The sequence below is a fragment of the Gigantopelta aegis genome, chromosome 14, assembly GCF_016097555.1.
Source record: "Gigantopelta aegis isolate Gae_Host chromosome 14, Gae_host_genome, whole genome shotgun sequence".
NCBI classification, from domain to species: Eukaryota; Metazoa; Mollusca; class Gastropoda; order Neomphalida; family Peltospiridae; genus Gigantopelta; species Gigantopelta aegis.
Genome location: NC_054712.1, coordinates 57,756,283 through 57,772,801, shown reverse-complemented (window position 1 = coordinate 57,772,801; position 16,519 = coordinate 57,756,283). Strand labels below are relative to the sequence as shown.

The following is a 16,519-nucleotide window of genomic DNA, read 5'->3' as shown; positions in this document are numbered from 1 at the left end:
TAACATATTGGCCCGTCTTCGTTCTGACAAAACCTATTAGGGCCAGTGCCACATTATCCCTAAGGCTGACTAGCCTGAAGCCTAGGGGCCCACCAAAAGCAGGGGCCCATGCAACCTTTTTTATCTTTTAGTGTTAAATGTTGGGGGATGTCGAGGGGTCCTGCCATGGGTTAATACGGCACTGATTAGGACTGTGTACCTATGGGTGCCCCATCCCCTCGTTATAAAATCAGGCTGTCTAGCACACCCTTATGAAAAAGTTGGACACAATTAGGAATGAAAATACAGAAACTGTAGGACAAAAGTAAGAAAACGTAGGACAAACGTAGAACTGAAACAGTACGTAGGAAAAATAGGACAAAGACCAAAAAGTAAGAAAAAGTAGGATCGCTGGACAGCCTGTCAAATATTTGTCAATTAAGCCAGTACAATACAGTGTTTAAATATATTATAAACTCATGTGTTGTGGCAACAACTGTTGGGAATCAAACTTGAAGCTTCTGGCCCCAACAATCCACCCCACCCCCCACCCACCCCACCCCCATTAGTTATCCTACTGTCAGCACAGAATGTACTCACAAAGATTTCTGTTCTAGAGGCATAGGCAGATAAGAAATAGTACTAAATATTATAAGACAACCCGTGCCTACAGAACAATTATATAAATTGAAAATTTAATTTTAAAAAATGTATGTAAAATTTAAAACAAAAATAACATGAAACTAAACCACAGATTGCTGTTCGCACAATTTGTTTAATATTTATTATGCGAATACTTCCTAACATTTTCTTTTTTCTCAAAGAGAGGGTCTTTACATATTAATCGCCATGCAGTCTAGTACCGGTAAATATATTTATTCAAAAATGTATCTTTCTGTGGCATCCATCTCCAAATCCTCGAAACGTGTACAGTCAACTGAGCAATTACAGATTATCACTTGATGGGTGGTGTCAAACTGAATCCCAAGTCTTGCAAGTCTGGATTACTCTTTAGCAGCAATATGTCAAACACAAAAAAACAATGAATATTGTATTAAATGAAATTTTTGAAAGTGTTACATTTTCAGCAGCAATTTCACCCCCTGTTCCAGTTTTTCTTTTACATGTCAGTTAAAACTGTTCTACTATTTCTATCATTCTGTTCTCAATATCAAGATGCAATGCAATTTGTTTAACAGTTTGTCTTCAGAATCTCATTTTCGACATCTAATCATTGACTCCACATCCATTGGTTCAGTTACTGAAATATATAAAAACAAACATGTTAAGTATTTCACATCCATTTGAAGAAGTATATTAGTCTGTAACTTAATTACATATCGTTGTATTAATTTAAAGTTTAATTTAATTTTTTTAAAACAGGAAAAAAATCAGTGTGACTAAACAAATTATAAAATTAAAAGTATAGCAGTACATTAAGAAAAGTAGTAAACAATATATTTAACTCTGACAATGTTATTTGATTTCTATTAGAAAGTTGCACAAAGCTACATATAAGATGACATGTGGAAGAAGAAAAATGTCTATGTTTTGCTAAAATAATGATGAAAAACAAAGCTACGGTCTCCAAAAGAAAATCATATTTAGGGTAGGTAATAAAAATAAAACAGATGTAAGTGCCTCATCTAGGTGGTTATAGGTTTGAAATGTTTTGAAATTAGGGTTAGGTCATTACATTTCAGGCACATGACCACCAGAAAACAACAATTCTTTTACTATCATTTATCTAATCATTAAAAAAATATATCCATTAACTTCCAAGAGTTTAGGGTACATCATTTTACCCTCAGTACCCTCTGGCAGAAACCATTAAGTGGAAAATTCTAAGAATATCAAAGGGCTGGTCAAAGATCACAAACACATGAACACGTTAGGTGAAGAATTGTTTTAATATATATTATGGTAAAATTGTGTTGTTTTAATTGGGGGTGGGGTGGAGGGGGACTAATGGATAAGTTAAAGTTTGGTTTGTTTAAAGACACCACTAGAGCACATTGAATTATTAATCATCAGCTATTGGATGGCAAACATTTTGTACTTTTGACATGTATAGTCTCGAGTGGAAACCTGCTACATTTTCCTATTAGTAGCCAGGTATATTTTATATACACCACCCAATAGATAAAATAGCACATACCACAGCCTTTGGTATACTAGTTGTGATGCACTGGCTTAAATCGAATCAAACCGACAAACCGTAATTGGCAGATGTGTTCCGATTGCAAAAATTAAAATTTTCTCTTTTTTTCTCTTTCTTTTTTGCTTCAAAAAATGTCAGGGTCCCTACATAAAATCTGCCTAATTTATAACTTTCCAGACAATACGTCCTTACCCCGCTAAAGCTCACAGCCATATAGGCTATTCCCTCATCCCCCCCCCCCCCCCACACACACACACACACATGCCAAAAAAAAAAAAGACTTCCAAACGTTCGAGCATGCTTGTTAATACTATCACTAACCCTAAACCTAACTTAAGCCGGAATGAATTGAATGCTGGAACGATCGGAAGTCGGCGGACTGTATGCAGTTTAACGACGGATTCTTAACGACAATATACACATCGAAGACTGATTAAATGAGTCAATAAATACCATTACATTGGAGGGTAAGTGATTTTTGAACTCTTACCTTCGTAGAATTTATATATCAGTTACATTTTGATGGATTTCGGCAAAACTTCACTTTCAATACCACGTAACCATGTGACGTGTTTCGCAGGAAAACACTGATTTTACGTCAATCGTAGGATCCGCATAGCTGTCATCACTGTTAACACATGTCAGCAGAAGTATATGTTTACCATGATTATGATTCAGTTGGAGGAGACAATTATTTTAACTAATTTTAATGCTAACTATACAAAAACGTTACACATCGAAAAAATTATGTTGTCTAACCTAATGGCGTCCAAGCAAAGTTGGGCCACGTGGTCTTTGAACCGCGAAATATGATTGGTCCAGCGCGGTTGTCAATCACGCCGTACGGAAGGGGTCAATTTTAGGGGCACCCTTGACATGTGTTAAGAATAATTGTACCCAGTACATTGATATTAATTCAAAAAAAATCACATGAATTTACTGGTGAAATAAAACAACACCATGTGACACCAAGTCCTGTCGTGTATAGTACCAATGGCAGGCGTGGCAGTGTCGGTGAGATGTTATTGGGTGGATTGCTACCTATAGTTCCTTATTTGAGATATTAATATGTGCACATCCATGTATGCATTTAGATGTCCCATTACTTACGGTAGCTGTAGAAAATGCCAAAACCTATTTGAAGTGATAGTTCTATATGCTGTGGATATAACAGATCATAATGAAATCCAGCACTGCTATTGTTATACACAATGCACCGTATAATGATTAATTGTTGTAAACCGTCTAAACTCTTATCATAACGTTTTTTTCACTCTGTTGTGTAGAGATGCGACATTGAATAGTTAATCATTAGGAGATTCAAGATTGTCACATAATACAGAGAATAACACACAACTTTAAAAAAAAAAATTTGCCTAGGTTTCACTGGGAAGTCGAGAGTAAATTAGCAAATATTAATATCAATTTTCGGAGAAAAATACCTTAATCGGAAGTCCTTTCAGCAGATATTGAAATAATTGCCGAATTATAAATGGAACATATTTTTAGTCTGACGCTTCTATAAATTCCATACAAAGACTACTGAAGATATTTCCCACATCCGCATGTTCCACTAACCACAGTACAGACCTAGGCTTTGATATATTAGTAGTGGAGCACTGGATGGAACAGGGAATGTCAATTGGTCTACGTATGATCTACTTAGTGGGATCGACCTTAGACGTCTCGCCGAATGGTTAAAATTATTTAAATTTGTAAAAAATATATTTAATACCTGGGTCATATTCCAACGTTTTAAAGTATTTATTACAGAATGGGTAATTTTTGTTTCAAAATGGGTCGGGTTTTTTAAAATTACAGAATGGGTACCTATGTTTATTACAGAATGGGTACCTATGTTTATTACAGAATGGGCAGGGTTTTTAATTACAAAATGGGTCGGTTTTTTATTTTTTTTATTACAAAATGGGTACATATTACAAAATAGGCCCCAACACACGTGTTTAAAAACAAGTCCTTGTATGGCATGGTATGCAACGGCCACTCATGTAATATTCTCTATATACTTTAAACTGTGCAGCTTTCGGTTTGTTTGTGGTGAATCTTTATTACGACATATATGCAATAAACGTTGACGTGAACCATTGCAACTGGTCTCACTACAACTTTGTGGCAAGCATAACCGCGCTTCCTGTTAAGTTATCGTCACGACTGGTTGATTTTTCGACACGAATGAAGATTAATAAACAAAAGCTGACATAATAATCACAATCATGCAATCTGCACTGTCGACGATCTTTACATTAAAGACGCATCCTCGCCTGTGAAGGAAAAAACAGAATAACTACTTGTTTAACACAATCTTTAGCGAGAGAGAGAGATAGAGAGAGAGAGAGAGAGAGAGAGAGAGAGAGAGAGAGAGAGAGAGAGAGAGAGAGAGAGAGGGAGGAAGGAGAGAGAGAGGGAGAGAGAGAGAGAGAGGGAGAGAGAGAATTAGTGAGATAGAATTTGGGTGACACAGTGCAACTGAAAGAATAAGATCGAGGGTTACATAGAAAATAAAAGAGGTAGAAACCCGCTGCCGCCATCCAGACGACTCGGCACGAATTTAAGCAGCAAGTGATTTTTTATATTTTCTTTTCCATAAACAGGACATTACATAGGACGACTTTTCGCCTGCTACCGACCCTGGTCGGGTTGCTAGTGCTCCCTTGCACATGCCAAGCGCGGGCTGTCCCTTCTCCCACCCACCCCAACCCTTTCCTGTCCCGGACGAAGGAACTGTGACAGGTGTGCGCTACAACAGCCTGCTCTGAATGTGCACGTTAAGTCCTGTGTCGTGGGGTACTGCTTGGGATGGGAAGGGGAGCAGGATCGATCGACTGTATGACCTTTATACCTCGACAGTTAACCCAGTTAAATGCAGTGTTTGGGTCCTGGATGGAAGGTGGACCCATTTTCTGACATAAAAGATCCTTTGTTACTTTTGTACAAATGTAGCGGGTTTTCTCTAAAGACTGAGTCTCAGAATTACCAAATGTTTGACATACAATAGCCGATGATTATTTATTCCACGTGTTCTAGTGGTGTTGTCAGGGTTCCTGTACTTCCAATAATCAAATTTCAAAACATTTCCCAAAATTTAATGACCTTTTTGCACACAAATATGTAAAAATTTACAGATGTGTGACACTGCCATGAGATAAAATTGAAATCTGGTAAAACTAAATGTTCAACCTGATAAAAAGACAGGGTTTATACTCGTTAGAGAGGAAAAACATATCAAAGTCTTTCAATGGTGACAAAGATGGTTTTCAGGGACATAATACATCACAATAAGTAATTAAAACAGAAAGTAAATATGTATATACAGTCACTGTTAATGGCAGGAGCAGACAAACAGGAGAAAGTAAATATGTATATACAGTCACTGTTAATGGCAGGAGCAGACAAACAGGAGAAAGTAAATATGTATATACAGTCACTGTTAATGGCAGGAGCAGCAGGAGCAGACAAACAGGATCAACAACAAGTACTGGTAATCCAATTACTGTTGGCAATCTGATGACGGGGTAAGCCACTTGGAATATCCAGGATTGGCAGTTGTCTAGAGACACCGTGCTACATTTACACAGTCCTAAGAATGGAAAACTGTGTGTACAAAACCTCTGGGCTGGTAGAAAATCACTTAGTAAACACAGTCGTCAACTTGTTAAAATATTATGGGCAGCATAAATACAACACTTCACTTGTAGCAAATTAAGTATTTGCAATCACTGTTTATGACAGGAGCAGACAAATAGGTAAAACACAAGTTGCATATCATTTGGCTACACTAGCCCATATGGAATCTATTTAGGAAAGAAGCTCTTTCAGCTGACTTTCTTTAGCCTTTGCACCTTTCTTGGGGCTGTTGGAAACACTCAGGAGGCGTAAGTCATTTTTCTGCTCTGCGATGTCTGCATGTTCGTCAGCAGTTTTTAGCAGTTGATGGATGTCTGCCTCTAGCCTTGCCTTCTTTCTCATCAAGATGGCCAGTTCTTCATCGTTTCTCTTTTTTTGATCTGTCAGCTTCTTCTGTCCTTTCCCGTTGCTCTTCCAGGTAAAGTCTGTACCTATTCCTGGCATTTGATGCTGATGACATAAGTTCTTTGGATAGCTTTACATTCTGGATGCCTCCAACATGACAAATGTGGTCAAGAATTACCTTCCTTGATATAAGGGATAGGGCTCTCTGATTATCTGCTAAGGCCTCCTTGTTCACAGAAAAGCCCCTTTCCACATCAACTTGTCCATGTGATAGCGACAAAAAGGCTTGACTACTGCCCAAAGCTGGCAGAATTCTTTCTTGTTGCCAAGAAGAGAAGCATACAGGGAGTGAAGGCGATCATTTTATCCTGAACTCAGCTCTTACGTCAAAATGACATTGTGCCCATTCAAGAAAAGTAACTGCGCATTATACGACAGAAAGTGATCGCTCGCACTCTGATAAGCATGATCGAAAATATCTCGCCGATGCGGATATTTCAAAACTTGTCCATGACTTTTCAGTGTTATCAAAATTTTCGAAAAGTATTTTGCAAATTTAAAAACTGTTCCAGGTTTTTAATGACCGCGGGAAACCCGCGTTGTTAAACTAAAGAAACTTTAACTTTACATACATTACACGTTGCACTGTGGGTAAAAGCAAGAGACTGTTGTGGGTGTATATATCTTTGACTCGTCACTTGAAAAGTAATGTAAGGTTTTACCCCGGGAAGGGTTAATAATAGGGGAACAAATATTCCTTCCCGTCCACTTTTGTATTTGAATTTAATCATAATCTTTCACTATAGTTTGACACCCAATAGCCGATGTATTGTTCGTGCTGGGGTGTCGTTAAACATTCATTCATTCATTCATTCATTTTATTTTATCATTCGTTTTTCGTTGTTTTATTTATTATTTTCTTTAATTTATTTTAGAATATTTCAATAATAAAATAAATATACCCACCAACCAAAAAAAATAAAATAATATATATATATATATATATATATATATATACTCTTCAAAAGAAGAAACGCAAAACCACATTGTCGTAACATTTGGAGAATTGATTTAATTATTGAATGGTGAGTCCGATAATTACCAAATGTTGCAGGATTGTTCACAATTCACTCTTAGTCCATTGTGAGTAAGTGATAGGACACACCACCAAGGTCAAGGCCATCTGGAGTCAATACCGGGTGTGGCCTCCGCGTGTGTTGACAACTGCCTGGCACCGCCTGCCCATTGAAGCAACCAGAGTACGGATGACGTCCCGGGGGATGGTGGCCCACTCGGCCTGCAAGGCTGCTGCCAGCTCGGGCAGGGTCTGGGGCTGTGGTTGTCGCTGTCGGAGGCGTCGGTCCAACTCGTCCCATAGATGCTCAATTGGGTTCAAATCCGGTGATATCGATGGCCAAGGAAGGACATTAATGTTGTTGTTCTGTAGGAAAGCCGTTGTGAGACGTGCTGTGTGAGGCCTGGCGTTGTCATGTTGGAACACTGCGTTGGCGTTGGCCATAACTGGAACGATGTGTGGCCGGAGGATCTGGTCAATGTAGCCCTGTGCATTCAGGTTGCCCTGCACGTGGACCAGGTCAGTTCTGTAAGTGTGTGAGATGGCTGCCCACACCATGACACTACCCCCGCCGAATCTGTCCACTTCCTGCACGCAGTTTGCCGCATAACGTTCACCACGACGCCTATACACGCGACATCTTCCATCATGACGTCGGAGCAGAAATCGGGACTCGTCACTGAACCACACCTGTCTCCATCGCAGTTGAGGCCATTGTCGATGAATCTGGCACCACTGCAGTCGGAGTCGACGGTGTTGTGGTGTTAAGATGACACCTCGAAACTGGACGTCTGGCACGAATTCCTACCTCACGTAGGCGGTTCCGTACGGTCTGGTCGGATATCCTGCGCAAACCTGGTATTGCTGCGGCTGTGGAGGTGGCAGTAGTCAATCGTTCCCGAAGGTGGCGTACCCGGATGTAGCGGTCCCTGCCCGGGGGTAGTGACCCGTGGTCGACCGGATCTAGGGAGGTCACGTGTTGATCCATGTTGCTGGTAACGGTCCCACAGTCTGGAGATGGTGCTTGGGGACACATGGAATGCCCTGGCAACGGCCGTTCTGGATTCGCCTGCGTCTAGTCGGCCGATGGCATTGTTTTCTCTGCGGTTCACTGAGACGTGGCATGTCCTGGATTGTCAACTGTCGGCCAGATACAGAGGCCAGGCAAGCGAACACCCTGCACTTTTATACTGTCGGTGTTCATGTTGCACGTGCAGACAACGCACGTGCAGTGGTGACATGGTTTGCACGTGGCTGCGTTTTTGCGAATATTCACATTTTGGAACTTTATTGTACAGTAGCTGCGTTTTATCGAATGTAACCGTGGGAATGTGTTTGGGACATGCAATGACCTTATATTCACAAAGCATGAACCGGTAGGAAACATAAAATCGGAGTTATAACCCATTTGTACCCTTTTGCGTTTCTTTTTTTGAAGAGTATATATATATATATATATATATATATGTTACAGAAATATGTATTATCAGGAAATATGTATAATTCCTGAAAATTTCAGGAACTATGTGTAATGTTTGATTCACTCAGGAAATATGTGTATTTCCAGTAATTATACATATTTCCTGAAATCTGATGGTGAAAATTATACATATTTCCTGAAATCGTTCTGATGAGAAAACCAATAGTATTTAAAGAGCAGTATTTGATGTAAAGTAGCAATTTGTTAAAGAAAGAAAAGAAAATACTTCTTCATCTTGTGGGAGAAGGCTTCTTAATTACTTCAAACATACCTAAGGATTAGCAGTGCCTAGTTAATTTACTGCACATGTAATCACTGAACTGAAAGTATTGTGGCCAGAATTGGTGATGGTCCATGGGAAACCTAGGCATCCACAGAGTCAAGGGTCCGTAGAAAGAGCAAACTGTGACATTAAGGACATGCTTGTTTGTTGGTTAGGAGATAACAATACAACTGAATGGACTGTTGGACTCAAATTTGTTCAGTTTCAGAAACATTCCAGTCTTCACAGTGGAATTAAGTGTTCTCCATTTGCGGCACAGTTGGGTTCTGGTGCTCGCACTGGTCTGTCATCATGTAGCCTCCCTCCTGAAATTCTCCATCGATTGCAGTCAGAAGATGATCTACTTGCAGCCATTGCAATGCCAGTTCCTGGTGAAGATGTTGATCACGTGACCACTGCAACTGACTCCTCTGTATCTGACCCAGCAACTCTTCCCAACTCTCCAACTACATCCGATGAAGTTACTGTGAATGCTCAAGTAGAACTTGTTTCCTCTCGCCAAGAAGCAATTCAGATACAGCGAAAGAGAGCTAATGAAGCCCAAACTATGCAAGGTGAACGCATGGTGAAAAGAAGTAAGCGTATCTTTGCACCCGTACAAGTCGGCGACAATGTGACTATATCTATCCCCCATGTTCACAGAGGTAGAACTGATCCACGGAATATCATTGGTGTTGTAACTGAATGCAGTGACAATGACATGTACAGTATTGCTGTGAAAGGTGGCACTCTCAATGGTAAATATTCACGCAACCAAATTGCTACTTTACATCAAATACTGCTCTTTAAATACTATTGGTTTTCTCATCAGAACGATTTCAGGAAATATGTATAATTTTCACCATCAGATTTCAGGAAATATGTATAATTACTGGAAATTTCAGGAATTACACATATTTCCTGAGTGAATCAGACATTACACATATTTCCTGAAATTTTCAGGAATTATACATATTTCCTGATAATACATATTTCCTGTAACATATATACCCACCAACCAACAGTAATCAAGTAAAATAGGTTCCAGAACAACAACCTTTTTTAAAATTTAGCCTAGTTAACCAATTCTAATTCTACAAACAAAGGAAACAATGAAAATCATTTTTGTACGAAAAACTAAGCTTATAAAAGACATTAACAGCCAAAAATAGAAATATTGTACCTTTAAAACATATATCATTTAATGTAAAAAAAACCGACTCATAAATTATATTTTTAAAACCCCATTACTCCTTTCCTCTCTCAGGCACATTTTTTCTTCTTCTTTTTACATGATATTTTAAAGCTTAAATAATAAAACAGAATACACTGATAGACCGACCAACATCTAATATGGTGTGACGTATTACAGAAAACAAAACATTTTTAAAAGATGGCCTAATTAACTGATTTTAATTCTTCAAACTTAGGAAATAAGGAAACTCGTGCTTGATTGATGGATATTTATGAGACGGAAGCGTACCAGCATACGCAATTTTAGCGGACATAATGTTTGTTTAAAACTGTATAAATACAAGCGTTTTCTACACATCTTTACGTTGGGTATCCAATCACACAGAAGACTTTGCAAGCTATCTAGGTAAGTACACATTTATACATACATATATACATATGAATTATTTAAATAGTACAAAATGTTCTTTCTCTTGGCATATAAAAAATAGATTTAGTTATTAGGAAGTGTAAAACATGTTCGGCTATTACAGCGGTTTTTTACTGTTGAGTTCAGTGTTGAGAATTGGTCGGAATGTGGTAATCGATCATCGGTTTATAATCGGTTTGCACGAATCGATCAACTTTCGATTATACAATCGGTTAGAATTCTATAAACTTAAAAACGATTGAAATTATTATGACTATGCTCCTATTGTCGTGTTCACCAGAAACGTCTACAAATTGATAATTTTTGTATATACTTATTGATTATTTGTTTTCTTTACATACACTTGCAAACAAACCCAAACCCTGTCATATGTTAACAAATTCCATCATTCAAATTGTTGTAACAAATACCGTTAATATTACCCGCGATAATCGATTGTGGATGTTTATAATCGATCAACACATCAGTGGAGTCCATCCGATCAATTGTCGATTACAGTCGACCATTGGAACACCACTAGTTAAATTACAAATTACTGACAACTGCTTGCTTAAACTACAACTTTGGCAAATCCAATAATAATCATTATTGTACCGTATTAATAGGCAATGATTACTTTTATATGGAACAAAGCATAACAGCTATTTTGCAACTATTAAACTTTTTACGTGTAAAGACCACGTGGGTATAACTATCTGCAAAGCTAGCTCTGGCATTCGTGAAGTTTAAGAGCAATTGGCGATTTTTATTTTAATTTGGCGAAATAATTTCATAAAATAATCGTAATTGCGTTTTTGTAATTTTTAAAGTTTAATATATAATTTAGCGAAATTTTCTGCTGATTTTATATACGCACCACTCAAAATATAAAAATACAGAATCACAGTAAAACAATTTCATCATAAGTCAGCCCATTCCTGTCACAGGCCTTTTTCTATATATTTACGCTAATACTTCTTTAAAGTTTCATTATAAACAAACGTGAAAAACCTGCAAAAAATTGTAGAATGTTGCCTCATTTAGATAGAAAGTAATACAAACATGAACAAGTGGGAACATTTGTCCCAGTTTGGCCAACAATGTTTTTCGACAAATGCTTGATCGTGTATACGGGCCTTTAGACGGCCCGAGAATATTTGAACCGAATTCTACATTGCTTAAACACCTATGTTTAATAAAAATAGGCTTTGTAAATTGGTTCCCTGTTTTTGATTCATAAAAGCCTTGCTATCAATTGCATTCTGGGATATTTTACCACAGGGTATGGGGGTATTAGGAAAGGGGCCTGGGAATTGTGTTAAAAATTAAACAAAAGTTCTAATACTATTTTACTTCCTTCTGGTATTCCAGGTTCCAAGACGACAACAAAATGTCTGGGCTGCTCATCCTCTGTTTGTGCGCATGCGTGGTTATGTCGTCCGCGATCATCAACCCCTACAGCTACGGTTATGGGCAATCCGGTAAATATGATAATGAACTGGTCGTTAATTGATTTAAACCTAAATCTAAACCACAGAGCCGTTAGCGTGATCGGCTTTGTATCTCTGCACAACAAGGCTTGGCGGAGAGCAAGTAGACATTGGGGGGGGGGGGGGGGGGGGGGTAGTGACTGAGATCGAGAGCGCAAAGCAAAGTTTCTAGGGATATTCGGTGGGTAGTGTCCCCCTTAAAATGTTGAAACTAGATGTCCTGAAATACGATTTCCTGCATTATACAAGTAAACGGCATCTCAGCCTTAAGATTTACTACCAATAATATTTTTGATTAAACATTATTGGGTAGGTGGGTGGGGTGGGGGGGGGGGGGGGGGGGGGGGGGGGGGGCAGCCTACCCGTGCTCCGCCGTGCCTGCATACAACACGGAGATTTTAACCGAGTAATGATGATACAGATTGCTTTGTATGTAAGACGACAGCCATTCTCTTTGTGGCTCATTCGTCTGTACGAGGACAGACACCCCCATTTTGCAAGTTGAGCATATTCTTGCGTTCAGATGGCACCCATCGAGGCTATTGTGGGTTCATGCCGGGAGAAGGTGACCCCTCACCTCTTGGGGCCCAAACCACCTTATATATAACCTGGATCACGGATTAATATTTTCAAACGAGCTGGGGCAGTGAGATGATCTCTATGACACCACACTGGATCCACGAATGGATTTTTATTTATTTGAGAGCTGGAGATAGTTCAGTGAAAAAAACCGGTCTTGGGATACAATAAGTTGAATCTATATAGAGAATGTAGATAAGCTCTTATTATAACTGTTTACTTTTTCACTGAAGGATACCCAACTTGGCCTGGCCAAGGTGGATTCATCAAAGGAGGTGGAATGATCGGAGGAGGTGGTATGATCGGAGGTGGTGGAATGATCGGAGGAGGTGGAATGATCGGAGGAGGACGCATGCGTAAGTTCCCGTTAAAGTTATCGCGGTCCCGAAGCCAATAGTATACTGATCGAAATAAATTTAGAGAACGCAAATAATGACTGGAACCAAAATCCTCATCCACAATATCGGGACGTTACTGAGTTCAACCCTGTATTAGACACCCAATAGCCGATGTGTATTTTTGTGTCGTTAAACATTTATTCAAACTTATATTAGTGTATATTAAACGTGTTTCTGGTCGTTCTAATATTTGTACTAGGTTTCATTTCATTTTATTTCCTAAAAGATTTTTTTTTTTTCGGACGTACGAAATTATTTGAAGACAAAATCCAGTTTGGGCTTCTTGCAAATATTAAAGGGACATTCCTGAGTTTGTTGCAATTTTTAAGATGTTATCGACTAACAGACTTTTTAACGATTGTAATTACATATCAAATATATTTTTCTGCATAATATATTAGTGGCTGTATATTAAACGTGTTTCTGATCGTTCTAATGTTTGTACTAGGTTACATTTCATTTCATTTCCAAACATATAATATTTTCGTACGTACGAAATTATTTGAAGACAAAATCCAGTTTGGGCTTCTTACAAATATTAAGACGACCAGAAACACATTAAATATACAGACACTGATATTCTAAAAAAGAAAATATATTTAATATGTAAGTTTAATCGTAGAAATATTTTATTAGTCGGAAACATCTTACAATGGAGCAAACTCAGGAATGTCCCTTTAAGACGACCAGAAACACATTGCATATACAAACACTGATATTCTAAACAAGAAAATCTATTTAATATGTACGTTTAATCGTAGAAATATTTTATTAGTGGTAAACATTTTACAATGCAGCAAACTCAGGAATGCCCCTTTAACCGAGAGAGAAGTATAACAGCTCAATGGAGACGTGTATTATGTGTGTCCAAGTATTGCAATTAATGCTTAACGACACCCCAGCACAAAAATACGCATTGGCTATTGGGTGTCACAAATGGAAAGTGCCATGGAGGTCTTTTAAAATCCCATACATACACGTGGTATTATAAGCTTTCTTGATGTACATCGGCTAAGAGGGCAACTGGCGAAATTGAGGCCTTCTGAATATACCATTTAACAGGTATGTGTAATCTCTTTATTGGTTTTAGGCGTCTTCGTTTTAGGGTTTTTTTCTGATTATTCTTAACATGTCATCTCTTTGGACACTGTGAGTTCTTGTTGCCAACCATTAACATGTGGATTCTCAGCAAACCTATAGCAAGTGGATGTTGTCAAATATTTAGTTTTGTTCTTATTATTTTGTCAAATGTTTGACATCAAATAGCTGATTATTAATTAGTCAATGTGATCCAGTGATGCAGTGAAACTAAACCAACAGCAAATTGACGTAAACGTTAAACATATTTGTTTTTCTTCTGAAAACCATGACTTTGAACACAGTGAATTCTTGTTGTCAACCATTAACATTTGGATTCTCAGCTAACCTATAGCAAGAGGATGTTGTCAAATATTATTTTGTTGTGTTCTTAAGGTGATTGTTACTAAAAGCAAATTTCTACTTTGTTTTAGGTTACAGACGATCTATCGGAATGCCAATCTACGGGTATCCAACATATGGAACCTATGGTGGATACAAAGGATCATACTATTACTAAACAGGTACTATTTCATCTTTGAATCAATAATTTCAGCCATATTGGAACTACAGTTGTGATATTTGAAAGGGAATCAAACAACGATAGTGTTACTAAGCAGGTTTTCATATTTGAGTCATTAATTGTAACTATATCAGATATATATCAATATTCAGCTTCTAGCCTGCAACCCCCACAACTGCCTAGACTACAACCCTACCACTGTCTATACTACAACTCCCACCTCTGTCTAGACTACAACCCCCACCACTGTCTAGATTACAACCCACACCACTGTCTAGATTACAACCCCCACCACTGTCTAGACTACAACCCCCACCACTATCTAGACTACAACCCCACCACTGTCTAGACTACAACCCCACACTGTCTAATTCTCAGGGGCAGATCGATGAATGTTGCAATCTATTATTAGGTTTGATTATTATTATTATTATTATTATTTGTTATTATTATTTATTTATTTATTTTATTTTATTTTATATATATTTTAATTGTTTTGGTGTGTGTGTGTGTGTTGGTGTGAATGCACTCCAGCTGATTCAGATTTTAAGAATATATTAAACATAAACTATAACATGCATATATATGTTTATTTTCAGATTTTGGTGTCCACATCTTATGGTGGAAGTCTGCAAATGTGTGAGAATACCCGACCATGTCCAACAATTCAGACCTTAAATTATTTAATAAACTCGTAAAACTAACGTTTTCATTGTTGACGTTGTCTGTTGTACATAATGCACTCATTTAATTCAGGTGTTGAGGTGTCAATACAGCAGCATAAAGCAGCATAAGAATTTCTTTTTAGTAAAAGAATCCCTTGCCTTTAAATCGAATAAATGGGAATAAATGGCACTGGCCATCTGACCCCGTCTCTTTTCTATATACCTCCCGAATATGTCGATCAGAGAATAAAGTTACAATGTTGTGAAACGAGTATCTGTGACGTTGGAACGGACAAATGCCCTTAAAATAACATAGTACAACTGTTTTGTTCTCACATTTTGCGAACATCTGATAAAATTACTGTTTCGACAGCGATTCACGCGTGCTTGCCATCAGAGCAGCTGTCTATGTATTTATCCATGGACGTGTGTCTTATGCACTTTAATCTTTTTACTGCGCTAGTCTTTAGAGTAGGGATTAAACATATGTTGCATTTAAAACGGGGACCGCTCTGTAGTCTGAATGTTCGAAACTTCGAAGGTTCGGTAGTCCGAAGGTTCATTGATCTGAAACGCTGTACTCCGTGAACATAGGCTGATGTTTTACTATGTCTAATATGTGCATGGTATAAAATTTAATAGGGCGTTATATTGTAATGGCCACTCCTTGATTGTCCATTTAATTAATTAAATTTGCAGCTTAGTGATCAATGAGAGTAATGTATGGGTACTAATCACTTTACTTTCTAATCACAAGATTAGAAAACACAGGAGTTATGAAACTGTATATTTAGCAACAGGGACTTTTAATTGTTATTTTAGTCACTGGGCATGTTTATGAGGTTTAATGAATAGTAGACATTAATACTTATATTATTGTAAAGCTTTGCACACATTCCTTTCACAAAACCAGATAGGTGAAATGTTGCTTTCACGGCAAAACATCAATTACAAAATCCGACATTGCCACTTTAACTGGGAAACATATGACGTCATTTACAAAAATGACGTCAATAGTCGGGTTCAAAGTTACGCTCTTACAAGTTAAAACGAAAATATTGTTTATTTCAATAAATGTTCAGTTTAATATTATTAGATATATTTATAATGTTTGCAAAGCTATAATTTATTATCCCAGTTTATAAACTGGAATTAATTACAGCCAGTTTTAGCTGTTATTACAACTATTAGTGTAAAAATTGTGTCATTGTTTTGTCGGTGTTTATACCTAATCGTT

General features: G+C 37.8%; 2 protein-coding genes across 4 annotated transcripts in view; both read left to right on the top strand.

Moving 5' to 3' along the window:
- The window catches only part of LOC121388959 (acanthoscurrin-1-like), a 72,233-nt gene that overhangs the window by 10,810 nt on the left and 44,904 nt on the right, over positions 1–16,519 (top strand). The window contains exons 1-5 of one of the 3 annotated variants that reach the window (XM_041520510.1): positions 10,399–10,547; positions 11,922–12,031; positions 12,853–12,975; positions 14,529–14,618; positions 15,217–15,321. In XM_041520510.1, the coding sequence (XP_041376444.1) occupies positions 10,414–10,547; positions 11,922–12,031; positions 12,853–12,975; positions 14,529–14,614 (453 nt within the window). In that variant the 5' untranslated portion in view covers positions 10,399–10,413 and the 3' untranslated portion in view covers positions 14,615–14,618; positions 15,217–15,321. Of the gene's footprint in view, positions 1–10,380; positions 10,548–11,921; positions 12,032–12,852; positions 12,976–14,528; positions 14,619–15,216; positions 15,322–16,519 lie in introns of those variants that run through there. The other 2 variants (XM_041520512.1, XM_041520511.1) reach the window with 2 other exon arrangements.
- LOC121389358 lies at positions 9,033–9,930 on the top strand. Its single transcript, XM_041520952.1, has 2 exons — positions 9,033–9,705; positions 9,911–9,930. Exons 1-2 carry the CDS (start codon positions 9,033–9,035, stop codon positions 9,928–9,930), a joined length of 693 nt encoding a protein of 230 aa, XP_041376886.1.